Source organism: Macaca thibetana, chromosome 10 (assembly GCF_024542745.1).
Source record: "Macaca thibetana thibetana isolate TM-01 chromosome 10, ASM2454274v1, whole genome shotgun sequence".
Classification (NCBI taxonomy): Eukaryota; Metazoa; Chordata; class Mammalia; order Primates; family Cercopithecidae; genus Macaca; species Macaca thibetana.
The window spans coordinates 30695749-30716273 of NC_065587.1; the positions used below are offsets into that span (position 1 = coordinate 30695749).

The 20525-nt window shown below is 51.3% G+C and overlaps 2 protein-coding genes across 2 annotated transcripts in view; both read left to right on the forward strand.

Annotated features, from left to right (window-relative positions):
* TMEM191C (transmembrane protein 191C) overlaps positions 1 to 20525 on the forward strand; it is a 288801-nt gene that overhangs the window by 266401 nt on the left and 1875 nt on the right. Inside the window, exons 2-3 of the mRNA XM_050746292.1 lie at positions 19831 to 20090; positions 20371 to 20494. Of these exons, the coding sequence (XP_050602249.1) occupies positions 19936 to 20090; positions 20371 to 20494 (279 nt within the window). The 5' untranslated portion in view covers positions 19831 to 19935. The remainder of the gene's footprint in view (positions 1 to 19830; positions 20091 to 20370; positions 20495 to 20525) is intronic.
* SNAP29 (synaptosome associated protein 29) overlaps positions 1 to 20525 on the forward strand; it is a 212599-nt gene that overhangs the window by 8375 nt on the left and 183699 nt on the right. The window lies entirely within an intron of this gene.

Here is a 20525-nt window from a genome sequence, read left to right on the forward strand (position 1 = left end):
CACCGCAGGGGACATCCTGGAGTCCGCACAGATGTGGGCTAGGGTTCTTCCTGCCATTGTCCTGCATTAGCAGCCCTGTCTTGTGGATCTCATGTACTCTCTTTCTTGAATTACAAGCTTGTTTTGGTGGCACAGTTCCTCTGGTGCAATCCTGAGAAATAGCATATGGGAAGTAGGATTTTTAAGACTTAGAAGTTTGAAAATGCTTGTTAACTATATGGAATTGATATTTTGGCTGGGTATAGAATTGTGGTTTGGATATCCTTTTCCCACTGAATTTTTAAGGTGTTGTTCCCATGGCTTCTACCTTCTAATGTGATGAAAAGTCTAACTCGTTTTGTATGTGCCCTGATTTCCTCCCTGGAAGCATTGAGGAACCTCTGTTTTACGTAGTTTGCCCATTCATTGGGCTAGGCACTTGATGGCTAGGTTTCACTCCAGAGACTCATTCCCTTCAGTAAAGTCCTACTGATTTTTAAAGTAGCTTAGCTGGGCACAGTGGCTCACACTGCAGTCCCAGCACATTGGGAGGCTGAGGCAGGCGGATTGCTTGAGCCCAGGAGTTTGAGACCAGCCTGGGCAACATGGCAGAACCCTGTCTCTACCCCCCAAAATAGAAAAAATATTAGCTGGGCTTAGTGGTGCACACTTATAGTCCCAGCTACTCAGGAGGCTGAGGTGGGAGGATTGCTTGAATCTGGGAGGTGGAGGTTGCAGTGAGCCAAGACAGAGACTCTGTCTCAAAAAATAATAATAAAGCTGGGTGCGGTGACTCACACCTGTAATCCCAGCACTTTGGGAGGCCAAGGTGGGCGGATCACCTGAGGTCAGGAGTTTGAGACCAGCCTGACCAACATAGAGAAACCCCGTCTCTACTAAAAATACAAAATTAGCCAGGCGTGGTGGCACATGCCTGTAATCCCAGCTACTCGGGAGGCTGAGGCAGCAGAATCGCTTGATCCTGGAAGGTGGAGGTTGTGGTGAGCCGAGATGGTGCCATTGTACTCCAGCCTGGGCAACAACAGCAAAACTCCATCTCTAAATAAATAAATAAAATAGCGATCATTTTTAATTCCTAAGAATCCTTTTGTCTGTTTCTTGATTTTATTTCATTTCATCCTTGTTTTTGTTTTTGTTTTTGTTTTTGTTTTTTTTTTGAGACGGAGTCTCGCTCTGTCGCCCAGGCTGGAGTGCAGTGGCGCGATCTCGGCTCACTGCAAGCTCCGCCTCCCGGGTTCACGCCATTCTCCTGCCTCAGCCTCCCGAGTAGCTGGGACTACAGGCGCCCACAACCGCGCCCAGCTAATTTTTTGTATTTTTAGTAGAGACGGGGTTTCACCGTGGTCTCGATCTCCTGACCTTGTGATCCGCCCGCCTCGGCCTCCCAAAGCGCTGGGATTACAGGCGTGAGCCACCGCGCCCGGCCTCATCCTTTTTTTTGTAATAGATGTAATCTCTTCCTTTTTTTTTTTTTTTTTTTTTTTGAGACAGAGCCTCACTCTGTCGCCCAAGCTGGAGTGCAGTGGCGTGATCTCGGCTCACTGCAAGCTCCACTTCCTGGGTTTATGCCATTCTCCTGGGTTTACGCCTCAGCCTCCCAAGTAGCTGGGACTACAGGTGCCCATCACCACGCCAAGCTAATTTTTTGTATTTTTAGTAGAGACGGGGTTTCACCGTGTTAGCCAGGATGGTCTCCATCTCCTGACCTCGTAATCTGCCTGCCTCCCAAAGTGCTGGGATTACAGGTGTGAGCCACCACGCCTAGCCAATCTCTTCCCTTTCTAAGGAGTGCTGATTTTTGACATCTTAATTTGTTTCTTACATTGTATATATAGTAGTTTCTTTTTAGATCCCCTTTTCAGTTTGGTTATACATATATTTGAGACAAAGTCTTCCTCTGTTGCCCAGGCTGAAGTGCAGTGGCACGATTTTGGCTCACTGCAACCTCTGCCTCCTAGGTTCAAGCGATTCTCCTGCATTACCCTCCCAAGTAGCTGGAACTACAGGCGCTTGCCATCATGCCCAGCTAATTTTGGGGGTTTTTATTTGTGTTTGAGATGGAGTCTCACTCTGTCACCTAGGCTGGAGTTCAGTGGTACGATCTCAGCTATTGCAACCTCCACCTCTCAAGTTCAAGTGATTCTCCTCCCTCAGCCTCCCGAGTAGCTGGGGTAACAGGTGCTTGCCATCACACCCGGGTAATTTTTTTTTTTTTTTTTTTTTTTTTTGAGACGGAGTCTCGCTCTGTCGCCCAGGCTGGAGTGCAGTGGCGCGATCTCGGCTCACTGCAAGCTCCGCCTCCTGGGTTTACGCCATTCTCCTGCCTCAGCCTCCTGAGTAGCTGGGACTACAGGCGCTCGCCACCGCGCCCGGCTAATTTTTTGTATTTTTAGTAGAGACGGGGTTTCACCGTGGTCTCAATCTCCTGACCTTGTGATCCGCCCGCCTCGGCCTCCCAAAGTGCTGGGATTACAGGCGTGAGCCACCGCGCCCGGCCCACACCCAGGTAATTTTTTGTGTTTCTAGTAGAGACAGGGTTTTACCAGGTTGGTCAGGCTGGTCTTGAGTTCCTGACCTAAAGCGATCCGTCCGCCTTGGCCTCCCAAAGTGCTGGGATTATAGGCAGGAACCACTGCACCTGACCTGATTTTTATATTTTTCAATAATTTTAAAGACTTTTCTCAAACGTTGGGTGGTGGTGACAGTTTATTCATATTTAAGAATGAGACCCGAAAAAGCTGCTTGGAACCAACCAAATGGCGCCTGAGATGTGTGCTTTTCCTCACACCTGTCCTTGCATGATGGGGTGGAAGGGAAGCACACGTGACGTGTGCTGAGTGGGCCATGGTGCTTCTAACAGAGAGGGGCCAAGACAGGCACCTTGTTAAGCCAAGTCAGTGCTTTTTCACCTTGGAGTCTTGAGAAACACTCCACATAAGGAGAAGAGCAAGGTGAAATACTATATTGCAGCCTGAGCTGAAGTCAGGGCTTGGTTAGAGGGTACTTACTTGGTTACAGATCAACACCAGGTTTGGAGTCGTAGGCAAGAACGTTTCCTTAGTAATGTGTCTTACTTGTTTAAAACTTGCTTCTTGGCCAGGTGTGATAGCTCATGCCTGTAATCACAGCACTTTGGGAGGCCTTAAGGTGGGCAGATCACCTGAAGTCAGGAGTTCAAGACCAGCATGGCCAACATGGCGAAACCCTGTCTCTATTAAAAATACAAAAAGTAGCCAGGCATTGTGGTGGGTGCCTGTAATCCCAGCTACTTGGGAGGCTGAGGCAGGAGAATCGTTTGAATGTGGGAGGCGGAGGTTGCAGTGAGCCAAGATCGCGCCACTGTACTCCAGCCTGGGCGACAGAGTGAGACTCTACCTTTAAAAGAAAAAAAATAAGTCGTTTTCCAAAAGCTATTTGAGATGGATTTCAGTAAAAGACTTCTATGGAGTGGAGAATGTTTGACACAGTAAAAGAACAGGAGTAGGAGAAAGCTGCCATGCTTCCCAGGGGGCTAAAATGTGTGGCTGAGCATCCTATGTGGCTCTGTGTGCCCAAGGTGTCCCTCCGCCCTGCTCCTAAAAAGAGGAGGGATGGGAAAAAAGCAAAGGTGGGGAAGTGGGAATTGGAGGTGGTTTTCATCTTAGTGCATAAGGAAGTGTCCTTATGCTAAATATTCCAAGAAATGTTTCCCACCAGACTTACTTTTTTTTCTTTCTGTTGAGACTGAATATCGCGCTGTCTCCCAGGCTGGAGTGCAGTGGCATGATCTCGGCTCACTACTACCTCCGCCTCCCAGGTTCAAGCAATTCTCCTGCCTCAGCCTCCCGAGTACCTGGGACTACAGGCGCGTGCCACCATGCCCAGCTAATTTTTGTATTTTTAGTAGACACGGGGTTTCACCATGTTGGCCAGGCTGGTCTCAAACTCCTGACTTAAGGATTTGCCCACCTTGGCTTCTGAAAGTGCTGAGATTACAGGCTTGAGCCACTGTGCCCAGCCTCCAATAGGACTTTGTAAAGGACATTCACTAAGTTGCACAGCAAATGTAGATGGAAGCTTGTGAATGGCTTTTTCTCAAAATGACCTGTGTAAAATCAGACTGTGTCATTAGAGGTCCCTGGTGTTTTGCTGTAAAATGTTACTTTTGCCAATGGCAGGATGCAACCCCTACCTCTACCGTGCTATGAGGTAGTGTGCAGCATCCATACTGATCACCTTTCCAGAATCGCGTAAGAGTGTGGACATGTGTAAGCCCTAGGCTTGGGTGGCTGGTACTTGGTCTTGTAGCCCCCTGTCCTGGGCCTCACTCATGCTGTCCACCCATGCGGCACAGGCTGGGCTTGGCCTTTCCACTGCTCCAGGCTGGGGTAGAAAGAGCCAACTGGGAGATGGCAGGAAGCCCCCCACAGACCAGGAAGCTGCACGGACCCCATGCTGAAGGAAGAAGTCATCGAGGGGCCGAGCGGGGACCAGGGTTGGGAAAGGCAGCCAGGGCTGCAGGCTCCCTGGGAGGCCAGAGCTGGCCAGGGGTGCAGCAGCCGAGGCCTCTCCCTGCAGTGCAGGCTGCGTCCTTTCCCATGCAAAGGCTTGCCTCTGTGCTGTGGAGACCAGATGGGAGGCTGGAGGGCCTTGGTGGCAGTGTAAGAGGCTGGGCCACCAGCAGGGCCCAGGTGTCTTTCTCAGTGTGCCTGGCACTACTGAGAATACTGCCCTAGGTAGATGACTGAGGAGAGCTCACCTGTCCCTGTGCCCAGACACTTTCTGAGCCAGGTGGCCTCCCCTAATGCCACTGACCAGTGGATTTAAGAAAATGTTGGCCCCCAGCCGGGCGCAGTGGCTCACGCCTGTAATCCCAGCACTTTGGGAGGCCGAGGCAGGTGGATCACAAGGTCAGGAGATCGAGACCATCCTGGGTAACACAGTGAAACCCCGTCTCTACTAAAAATACAAAAAATTAGCCAGGCATGGTGGCGGGCGCCTGTAATCCCAGCTACTCGGGAGGCTGAGGCAGGAGAATGGCGTGAACCCGGGAGGTGGAGCTTGCAGTGAGCCCAGATGGCGCCACTGCACTCCAGCTGGGGGAGAGCGCGAGACTCCATCTTAAAAAAAAAAAAAAGAAGAAAGTGTCGGCCCCCATGGCTGGGTGTGGTGGCTCATGTCTGTAATCCCAGCACTTTGGGAGGCTGAGTTGGGCAGATCACTTGAGGTCAGGAGTTCAAGACCAGCCTGGCCAACATGGCAAAACCCCATCTCTACTTAAAATACAAAAAATTAGCCGGGCATGGTGGTAGGCACCTGTAATCCCAGCCACTTGGGAGGCTGAGGCAGGAGAATTGCTTGAACCCAGGTGGCAGAAGTTGCAGTGAACTGAGATCGCACCACTGCACTCCACCCTGGGCAATAGAGTGAGACTCCATGTCAAAAAAAAAAAAGTCAGTCCCCCGCGATTTTGGGATTTGGGATTTTTGCCTATTCATGTTCAGCTCCTCTTTCTGGCCAAGGTAACAATGAGTTGCCTCCTGCAGGGTCCCTGCTGTGAAATCAGGCCACCACTCAGGCCGTCCCATGCTGCTTGATCAGCAGGCCACACCTCCAGGTCAGCTGAAAGGAGCCCAGAGCATTTGAATCCCAGCCCCCACCGGCCGTGGCCTTTGCCTTGGACAGATGCCATGTCTCTGAGGTGCAGACGGGCTGGCTGGCCATTCAGGTGTCAGAGCATTTAAGTGTGTGTGGTGTTCCGAGCCCTGGGTTTGTCAATGGAGGGAATGGTGCACAAGATATGGTCCATGAGCTCTTGGATCCTGGAATGCTTGGGGAAGACAGACCAGCCTCGGAGGCTCAGCCTGTGGTCCCAGCTACCTGGGAGGCTGAAGTGGGAGGATTGCTTGAGCCTGGGAGGTGGACGCTGCAGTGAGCTAGGATTATGCTACTGCACTCCAGCCTGGATGACAGAGTGAGACCCTATCTCAAATAAATAAATAAATAAAATAAAGCATCCTTGGTAGTGCTGAGTGCTGTGGGGATACAGTTGCAATTGGGGATGGGTGGCCTGAGAAGGCTTCCCAAGAAATGGCATTAGGGTGAGGCCACAGGAAGTGAGGGAGGGGCTGGGCAGAGGAATGAGCAGGCACAGAGGCCCTGTGGCAGCAGACTGCACAGCGGCAAGAGCGGTCCTGGTGGCGCCGGGCCTAGGAGCCATGTTGGGACTTGGGCTTGTGCTCTCTGAGGGTCTGAGAGGCCCTGCTGGCTGCTGGAGGAAGGCAGGGTTCGGGCAGGCAGGCTTCTTAGGAGCCCTCGGAATGGTGCAGTCCAGAGCCGTGGTGTTGAAGGTGGTAAGCAGGGGTCAGAACTTGGAGGTTCACGTTTAATTTAAAGCTGTTTAGTGAGCACCTGTGAGTCACTGACACTTTGTAAACATCAGCTCGTTTACTCTGTGTGGCAATCAGGCTGAGGTGGACAGCATTTCCTGAGGAAGTAAGGTGCACATGGGCCAGCAGTTTGCAATGGAAGAGCCCCGAGGGCTTGGGGACAGGCTGGAGGAAGGGTGTGAGGCGGGACGGGAGGCAAGGACAGCGTCAGCGTTTCTATGCCTACATGAAAGAGTGAGAGAAGAGCAGGACTCTCCCAGGGAGCCACGGGGGCACCGTGCTGAAGAGGAATGGCTGTGATGCTAGAGGGGACAGTGTCCAGGTGCACAAGGGTCACTCGGCTGAGTGTGGCAAGTGGGCAAGTCAGGGACAGCTGACCCCCAATAATGCTAAAACCAAAATCAATAAATGCGTAAATACAACACAGTTCATCCTGGCTGTAGTGGGAGGATGGCTGGAGTCCATGAGGCTGGCAGGGCCCAAAGGCTGGAGGACTTTGATTGCCCTAGGCAAGGATTTTGGATTTTATTATTTTTATTACTATTTCTTTTTCTTTTTTTTTTTGAGATGGAGTCTTGCTCCGTCGCCCAGGCTAGAGTGCAGTGACACCGTATCTGCTCACTGCAAGCTCTGCCTCCTGGGTTCACGCCATTCTCCTGCCTCAGCCTCCCGAGTAGCTGGGACTACAGGCGCCCGCCACCACGCCTGGCTAATTTTTTGTATTTTTAGTAGAGACGGGGTTTCACCGTGTTAGCCAGGATGGTCTCGATCTCCTGACCTCGTGATCCGCCTGCCTTGGCCTCCCAAAGTGCTGGGATTACAGGCGTGAGCGACAGCGCCTGGCCTAAATTTTTTTTTTTTTTTTTTGTAGAGGTCTCACTATATTGCCTGAACTCGGGTTCAAGCAGTCCTCCCAACTCAGACACCCAAAGTGTTGGGATTACAATTGTGAGCAACCACGCCCACCAGATTTTATTTTTATCTTTATTTTTGAGACACAGTCTCACTCTATCACCCAGGCTAGAGTACAGTGGCGTGATCACGGCTCACTGAAGCGTTGACTTCCAGGGCTAAGTAATCCTCCCACTTTAGCCTCCCTAGTGGCTGGGACTACAGGCGCACACTGCCATGCCCAGCTTTTTTTTTGTATTTTTTGTAGAGATGAAGTTTCGCCATTTTGTTCACCGCCATTTTGTTCAGGCTGGTCTCAAACTCCTGGGCTCAAGCTATCTGCCTGCCTCAGCCTCCCAAAGTGTGGGGATTTCAAGGGTGAGTCACCACACCTGGCCCAGATTTTATTATTTAAGTTAATATTTTGTTTTTGTTGCTTAACTGATCCTTTTCATCAAACAGTTTCTTACAACCAGGCGCGGTGGCTCACGCCTGTAATCCCAGCACATTGGGAGGCTGAGACAGGCGAATTGCTTGAGCCCAGGAGTCTGAAACCAGCCTAGGCAACACAGTGAAACCCTGTCTTTACTAAAAATTTTTGTTTTTTTTTTGAGATGAAGTTTCACTCTTGTTGCCCAGGCTGAAATGCAATAGTGCAATCTAGGCTCACTGCAACCTCCGACTCCTGGGTTCAAGTCATTCTCCTGCCTCAGCCTCCCGAGTAGCTGGGACTACAGGTGCCCACCACCAAGGCCGGCTAATTTTTATATTTTTAGTAGAGACGAGTTTTCACCATGTTGGCCAGACCTCAGGTGATCTGCTCTCCTCAGCCTCCCAAAGTGCTGGAATTATAGGCGTGACCCACCGCACCCAGCCTACTAAACTTTTTTGTAATTAGCTGGGTGTGATTGAGGCTGGACACTGTGGCTCATGCCTGTAATCCTAGCACTTTGGGAGGCAGGTGGTTTGCCTGAGCTCAGGAGTTCAAGACCCGCCTGGGCAACATGGCGAAACCCCTGAACACGTAAGACTCCAGAGGCAAACTGCCCGTCTAGACAGCTCCGGCCTGTGGAGCACACCACATTCCCAGGCCAGCGCCATGAGGTCCTGCTGAGCTACCCCACCTCACTGCGCTCCTCCCTGGGTAAACCCTCAGACGTGGGCCCGGTGCCCTCCTTGCTGAGGCTGAGGCCACGTGGCCATGACAACCTGAGCACCACAAGCCACCCTCTGCGTCTGTGGTGTGATCAGGGTCTTCTACCACAAGCCATGTGCCCAGGCTGATCGTAATGTGGAGAGGAGGCTGCACTGGAAAGGCCCCAGAAGAGCAGCTGGGTCCTTGCAGACAGTCATCAGGGTGTGGCCCTCGGGACTGGCCGCAGCACAGGTGTTCACATCGCACGGCGGAGGCAGTGGAGGCCACGCTCGCCTGCAGGCTCTCAGCAAGGCTCTGAGGCTGGCCCCTTGTGCAGCCCCTGGTGACTCGTTGGCTTCTGGAGCAGAACTCCATCCTTCACACGGCGCTCTCCTCGAGGGCCTGTGTGCGTGTCTGTGGCCAAGTTCCCACTTCATAGGGACATCAGTCATATTGGCTGGGGGCCCCACCCTGCTCCAGTGAGACTCCATCTTAATCACACCTGCAATGACCCTATTTAGGGTCACTGTATAGGCCTATGTAAGGCCACATTCTGAGGTATTGAAAATTAGGACTCCAATATGAATTTGGGGGGACCCAATTTAACCTGTAATATGTATATACCAAATGCAATTTTCTCCTTTTCTCTTTGAGACAGTCGCTCTGTCACCCAGGCTGGAGTGCAGATCTCGCTCACTGCCTCTGCTTCCCGGGCTCCAGCAATGAGTAGCTGGGACCACAGGCGTACACACCACACCCAGCTCATTTTTGTATTTTTGACAGAGGTGAGGTTTTGCCGTGTTGCCCAGACTGGTCTTGAACTCCTGAGCTCAAGAGATGCACACGCCTCAGCCTTCCAAAGTGCTGGGATTACAGGTGTGAGCCACCGTGCCGGCCGCCAAATGACATTTTCAAAAAGGCCTTTTCTTTTTTTTTGAGACGGAGTCTCGCTCTGTCGCCCAGGCTGGAGTGCAGTGGCCGGATCTCAGCTCGCTACAAGCTCCACCTCCTGGGTTTACGCCATTCTCCTGCCTCAGCCTCCCGAGTAGCTGGGACTACAGGCGCCCGCCACCTCGCTCGGCTAGTTTTTTGTGTTTTTTAGTAGAGACGGGATTTCACCGTGTTAGCTAGGATGGTCTCGATCTCCTGACCTTGTGATCTGCCCGTCTCGGCCTCCCAAAGTGCTGGGATTATAGGCTTGAGCCACCGCGCCCGGCCCAAAAAGGCCTTTTCATAATAGTAACAGGAAACAAGTGACATAGGCATGGCCTTGATAAATGTGCCAAAAGCCCATTTGAAAACAACACATTTGTAGGAGACCTGAGGCAAGACTTGTGGGATTGGACGGAAATGCTCTGCTCCTGGGACCGGTACCTGATGATGGAGAGTGTTCATTCTTTCCTTTTAAATTTTTATTTGAATATTTTGTTTTTGAAGATGGGGTCTTGCTATGTTGCCCCAGCTGGTCTGGAACTCCTGGGCTCAAGTGAGCCTCCCACTTTGACCTCCCAAAGTGCTGGGATTACAGGTGTGAGCCACTGTTCCCAGCCCATTCTTCCCTTTTAATATATACGCTTCACATACAGGCTTTTTTTTTTCGCAACTCCTATCACATCCCAACAATGTATTTGGGAGAATTTGACAAGACAGTTCTATAGTTTATCTGAAAGAGAAGCAGCAGATCCTAAATGACTTTCCCCAGGCCCAGCACTAGTGGATAGCACCTTCCTAACCTTCGGTGTGAATCCAAGGCTGGTGGTGGAGCGTCAGGACACCTGCACCCTTGTGTCCCTCCTCTATGTAAATGGAAGGCTTCAGTGCCAGCTCCTTTGGGTTGTAAGGATTGAACACACTCACAGAAGTCGTGTGTACAGTAAGGTGGGGGCTGAAATGCAGCAGCTCCTCTCCCCATGTTCTGTCCCCGCCCCACCTCTCCCCCACCTCACCTTTGACAGCTAGGGGACAAATTATAACACGAGATGTCAAGAATAGCTCATGTAAAGCCACCCCACCCCAGTCACCTGGTTGCTGCATAGTGTCACATTCATAGGAGTACAATTCAGTCACTAGTAATCCTTTGCGGGTAATATGAACGTCCAGTAATTCTTTGCTGCATAACAGGCCTTGTGCTCGAAAGGTTCTGCAGACCTTGCCTGGGTGCTCTTGCCCAGCTGTGGTCATCCCAGGGCTGGCTGGTGGCTGGGGGTTTGCCGGCATGCCTGCTGGTGGGTGCTGCTGCCAGTCCCAGCTATTCGGGAGGCTGAGGTACGGGGACTGCTTGGTCCCAGGAGGTTAAGGCTGCGGTGAGCCATGATTGTGCTACTGTACTCTGGCCTAGGCAACCAAGCAAGACTCTGTCTCAGGGGGAAAAAAAAAAAAAAGAGGGGCTAGAAAGACTCTGAGGTCCAGGCTCTGGAGGCACCCAAAGTATTTTCTGCATCATCCTGTCTGTCAGAGCAATTTGACCCAAGGTTGAGCCTCGATTCCTGAGCTGGGGAAACAGGCTCCACCTACTGGTGGTGAGAACTGCAGACAATCTGTGGTCATTTTGAGTCCACTGTAAGTAACCAAAATACCTTCAGTCTTGCTTGCATTTCTCAACATTAGTGAAAGGGGACCCAGTGCTTGGTTATAGCAGGCTTCCGAAACTCTCCTTCAGACCTGCAGAGTGTTCGTTTGCAGAACGTCCCCTCCTGGTGCACAGCATTCATGTCCCTTGTCCTCATTCCTGGTGGGTGCTCCCGCCGCCTCCTTTCTGATCCCATCCTCCTCCTTGTCCTACCAACCCCCTGTACTCACCCTGTGTATTTAGTTTATATAAATGTTAATGCCTGGCCGGGCATGGTGGCTCACGCCTGTAATCTTAGCACTTTGGGAGGCTGAGGCAGGCGGATCACCTGACGTCAGGAGTTCGAGACCAGCCTGGCCAACATGGTGAAACCCCGTTTCTACTAAAAATACAAAAAAATAGCTGGGCATGGTGGCGAGTGCCTGTAATTCCAACCACTTGGGAGACTGAGGCAGGAGAATTGCTTGAACGCTGGAGGTGGAGGTTGTGGTGAGCTGAGATAGTGCCATTGCACTCCAGCTTGGGCAACAACAGTGAAACTGTCCCAAAAATATATATAAATAGGCCAGGCGTGGTGGCTCAAGCCTGTAATCCCAGCACTTTGGGAGGCCGAGACCATCCTGGCTAACACGGTGAAACCCCGTCTCTACTAAAAAATACAAAAAACTAGCCGGGCAAGGTGGCGGGCACCTGTAGTCCCAGCTACTCGGGAGGCTGAGGCAGGAGAATGGTGGGAACCTGGGAGGTGGAGCTTGCAGTGAGCTGAGATCCGGCCACTGCGCTCCAGACTGGGCCACTGAGCGAGACTCTGTCTCAAAAAAAATAATAAAAAAAATATATATATATATAAAAATAATAAATGTTAACATCTGTAGTCCCAGTGCTTTGGGAGGTTAAGGCAGGAGGACTGCACTGAGCACAGGAGGTCAAGGCTGCAGTGAGCTTGGATGGCGCCACTGCTCCCCAACCTGGCAACAGAGTGAGACTTGATCTCAAAAAAAAAAAAAAAAAAAAAAAAAAAAAAGCCAGGCGTGGTAGCTTATGCCTGTAATTCCAACTCTTTGGGAGACCGAAGCAGGTGGATCACCTGAGGTCGGGTGATTGAGACCAGCCTGGCCAACATGGTAAAACCCTCTCTCTACTAAAAATACAAAATTAGCTGGGTGTGGTGGTGGGCGCCTGTAGTCCCAGGTAGGAGAATCGCTTGAACCCAGGAGGTGGAGGTTGCAGTGAGCCAAGATCATGCAACTGCACTCCAGCCTGGGCAACAGAGCGAGACTCTGTCTGAAAAAAAAAAAACATGGAGTAAACCTCATTTTCTATTTCTCACTGTCAACATTATTTTCAGGGCTTGCTGTTGATTTTAGGAGATCCCAGCTTATTTTAAGTGGTCTATGGGACTCCTTTGTTTTCATCTGTCTCATTTCAGTCCCGCCCCCCCCATTTCACTTCTCAATTCCCTAGGAATGAGTGAGGTGTTTAGGCTTCACTCACGGAGCCTAAACTATCCACTTGGGATGAAACATGGGTGACAGAATAAGAAAAGATCTTAGCAATCTTTAGAATCAAATGATTATTAATTAGAATACACAGGTACCAGGTGCGGTGGCACATGCCTGTAATCCCAGCATTTTGGGAGGCCAAGGTCGGTGGATCACTTGAGCCCAGGAGTTCCATACCAGCCTGGTCAACATAGTGAGACCTCATTTCTTTTTTTTTTTTTTTTGAGACGGAGTCTCACTCTGTCTCCCAGGCCGGAGTGCAGTGGCCAGATCTCAGCTCACTGCAAGCTCCGCCTCCCGGGTTTACGCCATTCTCCTGCCTCAGCCTCCCAAGTAGCTGGGACTACAGGCGCCCGCCACCTCGCCCAGCTAGTTTTTGTGTGTGTGTGTTTTTTTAGTAGAGACGGGGTTTCACCGTGTTGGCCAGGATGGTCTCGATCTCCTGACCTCGTGATCCGCCCATCTTGGCCTCCCAAAGTGCTGGGATTACAGGCTTGAGCCACCGCGCCCAGCCGTGAGACCTCATTTCTACAAAAAAAAAAATCAGCCATGCTGTAGTCCCAGCTACTGGGGGAGCTGAGTGGGAGGATTCCTTGAGCCCAGGATTTCAAGACTGCAGTGAGCTAGGTCAGCCTGGGTGACAGAGCAAGATCTAGTCTAACAAAAAATTAAAATTGAAAAATACTGGCCAGGTGCGGTGGCTCATGCCTGTAATCCCAGTACTTTGGGAGGCTGAGGCAGGTGGATCATTTGAAGTAAGGAGTTTGAGACCAGCCTGACCAACATAATGAAACCCTATCTCTATTGAAAATACAAAAATTAGCCAGAAGTGGCGGGCATCTGTAGTCCCAACTACTTGGGAGGCTGAGGCAGGAGAATCGCTTGAACCACCACGCCCGGTCTAATTTTTTTGTTTGTTTGCTTTTTTAAGTAGAGACAGTGTTTCGCCATGTTGGCCAGGCTGATCTTGAACACCTGACCTCAAGTGATCCACCCGCCTCAGCCTCCCAAAGTGCTGGGATTATAGGCATGAGTCACCGCGCCCGATCTGAAGACATTTTTTATTGGTTGATTGATTGAGTTGGGGTCTCACTGTTGCCCAGGCTGGAGTGTAGTGGCATTATAGCTCAATGCAGCCTTAAACTCCGGGGCCCAAGAGATCCTCCCAGCTCAGTCTTCTGAGTATCCAGGACTACAGGCACACACCGCCACACCCAACTCATTTTAAATTTTTTCTTTTTTTTTTTGAGATGGAGCCTTGCTCTGTCGCCCAGGCTGGAGTGCAGTGGTGTGATCTCGGCTCATTGCAAGCTCCGCCTCCTGGGTTCATGCCATTCTCCAACCCACCACCACGCCTGGCTAATTTTTTCTATTTTTAGTAGAGACCAGGTTTCACCATGTTAGCCAGGATGGTCTCGATCTCCTGACCTCGTGGTCCACCCGCCTCGGCCTCCCAAAGTGCTGGGATTACAGGTGTGAGCCACCGTGCCCGGCCTAAATTTTTTTTTGTAGAGACAAGGTCTTGCTATATTGCCCAGGCTGGTCTGGAACACCTGGCTTCAAACAGTCCTGCTGCCTCAGCTTCCTAAAGCGCTTGGGATTACAGGCATGAGCCACTGTACCCTGCCTGAGTGAAGACCTTTGATGCCCAACCACAGTAAGGGTCCGTTACCTCTGCCAGAGCAGCCAAAAGCTAGATGTTGGTTGACATCACATACAAGCAATGATCCAGTTTCAGAGCCCCTGGCACATTGCTAATGGCACTGTTAATGGGCCATTTGGGGGAGCACTTGGTGCAAATGGTGACCAAGTATGGTCACCTCCATGACCTGCAATCCACTGTGGGGTAAGTGCCATGGTAAAGTTTCTTACATGTTCACAAACTTTTTTTTTTTTTTTTTTTTTTTTTGAGACGGAGTCTCGCTCTGTCGCCCAGGCTGGAGTGCAGTGGCGCGATCTCGGCTCACTGCAAGCTCCGCCTCCCGGGTTCACGCCATTCTCCTGCCTCAGCCTCCCGAGTAGCTGCGACTACAGGCGCCCACAACCGCGCCCGGCTAATTTTTTGTATTTTTAGTAGAGACGGGGTTTCACCATGTTAGCCAGGATGGTCTCGATCTCCTGACCTTGTGATCTGCCTGCCTCGGCCTCCCAAAGTGCTGGGATTACAGGCGTGAGCCACCGCGCCTGGCCCATGTTCACAAACTTATAAGAGCAAAGCATTAAGAACTTTAAGAGGCCAATGGAGGAGGATCACTTGAATTTTGAGACCATCCTGTGCAACAAATGAGACTCTATCCCTACAAAAAAAAAATAAATTTTTGTTTTGTTTTTTTGAGATGGAATCTCGCTCTGTCTCCCAGGCTGGAGTGCAATGGCGTGATCTCGGCTCACTGCAACCTCCGCCACCTCCTTGAATTCCTGACCTTGTTCAAGTGATTCTCCTGCCTCAGCCTCCCTAGCAGCTGGGATTACAGGCACCTGCCACCACACCCGGCTAATTTTTGTATTTTTAGTAGAGACGGGGTTTTGCCATGTTGGCCAGGCTGGTCTCAAACTCCTGACCTCAGGTGATCCACCCGCCTTGGCCTCCCAAAGTGCTGGGATTACAGGTGTGTGCCACCACACCTGGCCAATTTTTAAAAATTGTATTATTTTAGAAATGGGGTCTCACTCTGTTTCTCAGGCTGGACTTGAACTCTGGACCTCAAGAGATCCTTCTGCTTTAACCTCCTGAGTCGCTAGGACTTAAGGCATGCACCACGGCACTCGGCAACATCTAATTTTATTTCTCCTCTTATCACGAGCCAGTTTATTCAGCACAAGTTGTCATGTGGTCATGGGGGTGCCTACCTCAAATCCTCTTTGCCCTGTAGTTTAGTCTTGGTTCTGTTCCCATGTGCTGTAGGTTGCCTTAGGAACCAGCGTAAGTCCTAGTTCTTGCCCATTAGAGGTGGGGGCTCCCAGCTCCCTAAAGAGACACATAAGATATAGCATATTGACTTGCTCTTTTAGGTCCCTCATGGTTACAAGGTGGCTAGAGCAGTTCCAGCCCATAGGACAAAGACAATGTTGCTCCCATGTGTCCTTTTGCAGAAACTCAAACCTCTCAGAAGCCCACAGCCAACTTTCCCTAGTGTTTCAGAGGCAGAATTCTACAAGGGAAGTGAGACATCCATGGTTGGTTTAGACCAGTCCTGCTTTACACCTGGGGAGAGGATGGGCCTGGCTGCCCAGAAGAACAAATTTAGGGGCTTGTATCAGCAAGAAGGAAGAGAGAGAGAGAGATAGCAGTTTTAAGCGGTTGCTAGGCGGCCAGGTGTGGTGGCTCCTGCCTGTAATGGTAGGCCGAGGTGAGTGGATCACTTGAGGTCAGGAGTTCAAGACCAGCCTGACCAAGGTGAAACCCCATCTGTACTAAAAATACAAAAGTTAGCTGGGCGTGGTGGCGGGTGCCTGTAATCCCAGCTACTCGGGAGGCTGAGACAGGATAATCGCTTGAACCTGGGAGGTGGAGGTTGCAGTGAGTCAAGATCATGCCACTGCACTCCAGTCTGGGTGACACAGCAAGACTGCATTTCAAAAAAAAAAAAAAAAGGAAAAAAAAAAAAAAATAAGGTTGGTAGGCAACCAACTGTGTGTGCAGATTCTTCAAGCTTTCCTACTAGATTTTTTTTGAGACGGAGTTTTGCTCTGTTGCCCAGGCTGGAATGCAATGGCGTGATCTTGGCTCACTGCAACCTTCGCCTCCCCAGTTCAAGTGATTCTCCTGCCTCAGCCTCCAGAGTAGCTGGGATTACAGGCGCCTGCCACCTCGCCCGGCTAAGTTTTTGTATTTTTAGTACAGACGGGGTTTCACTGTGTTACCCAGGATGGTCTCGATCTCCTGACCTCGTGATCCGCCCGTCTCGGCCTCCCAAAGTGCTGGGATTACAGGCTTGAGCCACCGCGCCCGGCCTAGATTTTTTTTGAGACGGAGTTTTGCTCTGTTGCCCAGGCTGGAATGCAATGGCGTGATCTTGGCTCACTGCAACCTTCGCCTCCCCAGTTCAAGTGATTCTCCTGCCTCAGCCTCCAGAGTAGCTGGGATTACAGGCGCTCGCCACCATGCCCAGGTAATCTTGTATTTTTAGTAGAGATGGGGTTTCACCATGTTGGTCAGGCTGGTCTTGAATTCCTGACCTCGTGATCCACCACCCTCGGCCTCCCAAAGTGCTGAGATTACAGGCATGAGCCACTGTGCCCAGCCTCTTCTACTACTAATTTTTATTTTTATTTTTTTTGAGATGGAGGCTCATACTGTTGCCCAGGCTGGAGTGCAGTGGCGCGATCTCGGCTCACTGCAACCTCCGCCTCCTGGTTTTATGTGATTCTCCTGCCTCCTCCCAAGTAGCTGGGATTACAGGCCACCACGCCCAGCTAATTTTTTGTATTTTTAGTAGAGATGGGGTTTCACCATGTTGGCCAGGCTGGTCTCAAACTCCAGACCTCAGGTGATCCACCCACCTTGGCCTCCCAAAGTGCTGGGATTACAGGCGTGAGCCACAGCGCTCGGCCCCTACTACTACTATTTTTTTTGTTTTTGAGACGGAGCCTCGCTCTGTCACCAGGCTGGAGTGCAGTGGTGCAATCTCAGCTCACTGTAAACTCTGCCTCCCGGGTTCAATTCCCCTGCCTCAGCCTCCCGAGTAGCTGGGACTATAGACACGCACCACCATATCCGGCTAAAATTTTTTTTTTTGTATTTTAGTAGAGGTGGGGTTTCACCATGTAGGCCAGGATGGTCTTGATCTCCTGACCTCGTGATCCACCCGCCTCAGCCTCCCAAATTACTGGGATTACAGGCATGAGCCACCATGCCCAGCCGTTTACTACTACTTCTTAAAGGGTGAGAGGCGGGAGGATCGCTTGAGCCCTAAAGTTTGCGGCTGCAGTGAGCTTGTGATGGTGCCACTGCACTCCAACCAGGGTTACAATGGGACCCTGACTCTAAAAAAAAAAAAAAAAAAAAAAAAAAGCATACACTATTTTTTTTTGAGACGGAGTCTCGCTGTGTCTCCCAGGCTGGAGTGCAGTGGCCGGATCTCAGCTCACTGCAAGCTCCGCCTCCCGGGTTTAGGCCATTCTCCTGCCTCAGCCTCCCAAGTAGCTGGGACTACAGGCGCCCGCCACGTCGCCCGGCTAGTTTTTTGTATTTTTTGGTAGAGACGGGGTTTCACCGTGTTAGCCAGGATGGTCTCGATTTCCTGACCTCGTGATCCGCCCGCCTCGGCCTCCCAAAGTGCTGGGATTACAGGCTTGAGCCACCGCGCCCAGCCATGCATACACTATTAATACTTCCTCCTTACTATCATGTTTACTGTGGCCTTTATCAGACTAGAGAGTCCTTTTATCTCTCCCTTTTGTAAGAACTTTTAGAATTATCAATAGATGGTTGGGTGAGGTGGCTCAGGCCTGTAATCCCAGCACTATGGGAGGCCGAGGTGGGTGGATCACGAGGTCAGGAGTTCAAGACCAGCCTGGCCAAGGTGGTGAAACCCTGTCTCTACTAAAAATACAAAAAAATCAGCCGGGCGTGGTGGTGAGCGCCTGTAGTCCCAGCTACTCTGGAGGCTGAGGCAGAGAATTCCTTGAACCCGGTAGGCAGAGGTTGCAGTGAGCCGAGATTGTGTCACTGCACCCCAACTTGGGTGACAGAGTGAGACTCCGTCTCAGAAAAAAATAAAATCAAATAATCAATAGATGGTGACCGGCCGGGCGCAGTGGCTCAAGCCTGTAATCCCAGCACTCTGGGAGGCGGAGACCGGCGGATCATGAGGTCAGGAAATCCAGACCATCCTGGCTAACACGGTGAAACCCCGTCTCTACTAAAAAATACAAAAAAAAAAAAAACAGGCCGGGCGCGGTGGCTCAAGCCTGTAATCCCAGCACTTTGGGAGGCCGAGGTGGGCGGATCACAAGGTCAGGAGATCGAGACCACAGTGAAACCCCGTCTCTACTAAAAATACAAAAAATTAGCCGGGCGCGGTGGCGGGCGCCTGTAGTCCCAGCTACTCAGGAGGCTGAGGCAGGAGAATGGCGTGAACCCAGGAGGCGGAGCTTGCAGTGAGCCGAGATCGCGCCACTGCACTCCAGCCTGGGCAACAGCGTGAGACTCTGTCTCAAAAACAAACAAACAAAAACAACAACAACAACAAAAAACTAGCCGGGCGAAGTGGCGGGTGCCTGTGGTCTCTGCTTGGTTTCCATGGATTTCTGTTTCCCTTTAGATTTTGTTAGTAATTTATTTTGGATTTTTGCATCCAAGTTCATAATTGTACTCGACAAATAAAGGCAGATTTTAAAAGGACAAGTTGGGAGGCTAAGGCGGAAGGATCACTTGGGCCTGGGAGATTGAGGCTGCTCTGAGCCTTGATTGTGCCACTGTACTCCAGCCTGGTGACAGCAAGACCTTTGTCTCTAAAATAATAATAAATAAAAGGACGAGTTTACTTACAGTCTCACCAAGCAATGAAAGAGCTTATCTTCCTCCTGTTTCCTTTGCGGATCTTGCTCATGTATTTTATCTTAGTTACTTTAGCATAAATGCTAAATCAAATTCTTTTTCACCAGACATCATCATAGCTCTAGGCATGCCACATAATAAATACCCAAACACATATTAATCATTAAAATTGTTTCCTTTTTTTTGTGGCTACTGTAACCACTTCAGCGAACCATTTAATGCACAGTGGGTTTAAATTATTTTTTCTCGGCTGGGCGCGGTGGCTCACGCCTGTAGCCCTTTGGGAGGCTGAGGCAGGTGGATCACGAGGTCAGGAGATCGAGACCATCCTGGCTAACAGTGAAACCCCGTCTCTACTAAAAGTAAAAAAAAAAAAAAAAAAAAAAAAAAAAAAAAAGCCGGGCATAGTGGCGGGCGTCTCTAGTCCCAGCTACCCGGGAGGCTAAGGCAGGAGAATGGCGTGAATCCGGGAGGCAGAGCTTGCAGTGAGCCGAGATCGCGCCACTGCACTCCAGCCGGGGAGACACAGCGAGACTCTGTCTCAAAAAAAGAAAAAATATTTTTTCTCCTTCCTGGGATAAATTTCCCAGGAGAGGGATAATTGGGTCAAAAGATATGAACATATTTATGGGTTCTTTTCTACAAGAGATCGATCAGTTTCCGAGTGCCATCTGCAATGTGGGGGAACCAATCTTCAACTTGCCTGCATTTGGTCTTAGTATTTTATTAATCTTTCATTGATCCAATTAGCTCTTTGACACAATTTTCATCAGTGGTGGACTAAGTGTGACCGGCCTGACCTGTCTCTAGCTGGTGTGAGAAGAGGCATATGTCAGGTTGCACTTGGGCTCCCCCTGCCGCCCGTTGTGGTACAGCCCGCTAGGTGCTCCCTGCAGCCCATTGTGACGCCCGCCAGCCGCAGGCTGGGTCCCCTAGGCGGGCGGCGTTTAGGCACGGTCTCCACAGCCATGGCCGCGACGCAGGAGCTGCTGCTGCAGTTGCAGAAGGATAACCGAGATGGTCGCCAGCGGAAGCAGGAGCTAGAGAAGCTGATGCGCGGGCTCGAGGCCGAGAGCGAGAGCCTCAATCGGCGCCTGCAGGACCTGAGCGAGCGGGAGCGAAGGTGCGCGGGGAACGCCGCTCCACCTGGCGGGCGCGTGAGGGTCCGTCCCGCAGGCAGCGCCGCGAGGGGCTTCGCAGAGTACCAGGCCGATCCGCCCGGGCCCGCACCTCTGCTCTAGGCACTTGGGGAACGGGCGATGCACCCAGCGGACCCAGGTGGGGGACTCGGTCAGGACTTCCCCGTCCCCAATCATGAGCCTGCGGCTGGTCCTTCCCGGTGACTGCGGGATCCTGAGCAACCCAGTCCGCCTTGTAGCGCCAACCTCAGTTTCCCTCTGCAGCCTGCTGCGGAGGCGAAGCCAGGCAGTACAACCTCTGCAAGGGGAGGCGCGCGAGGCGGCGCGGGAGCGCGCGGAGCGGGTGCGCAGAAGGCTGGAGGAGGCGGAGCGCCACAAGGAGGACTTGGTGAGTAAGAGTCCTGGAATGGGGCTGGATC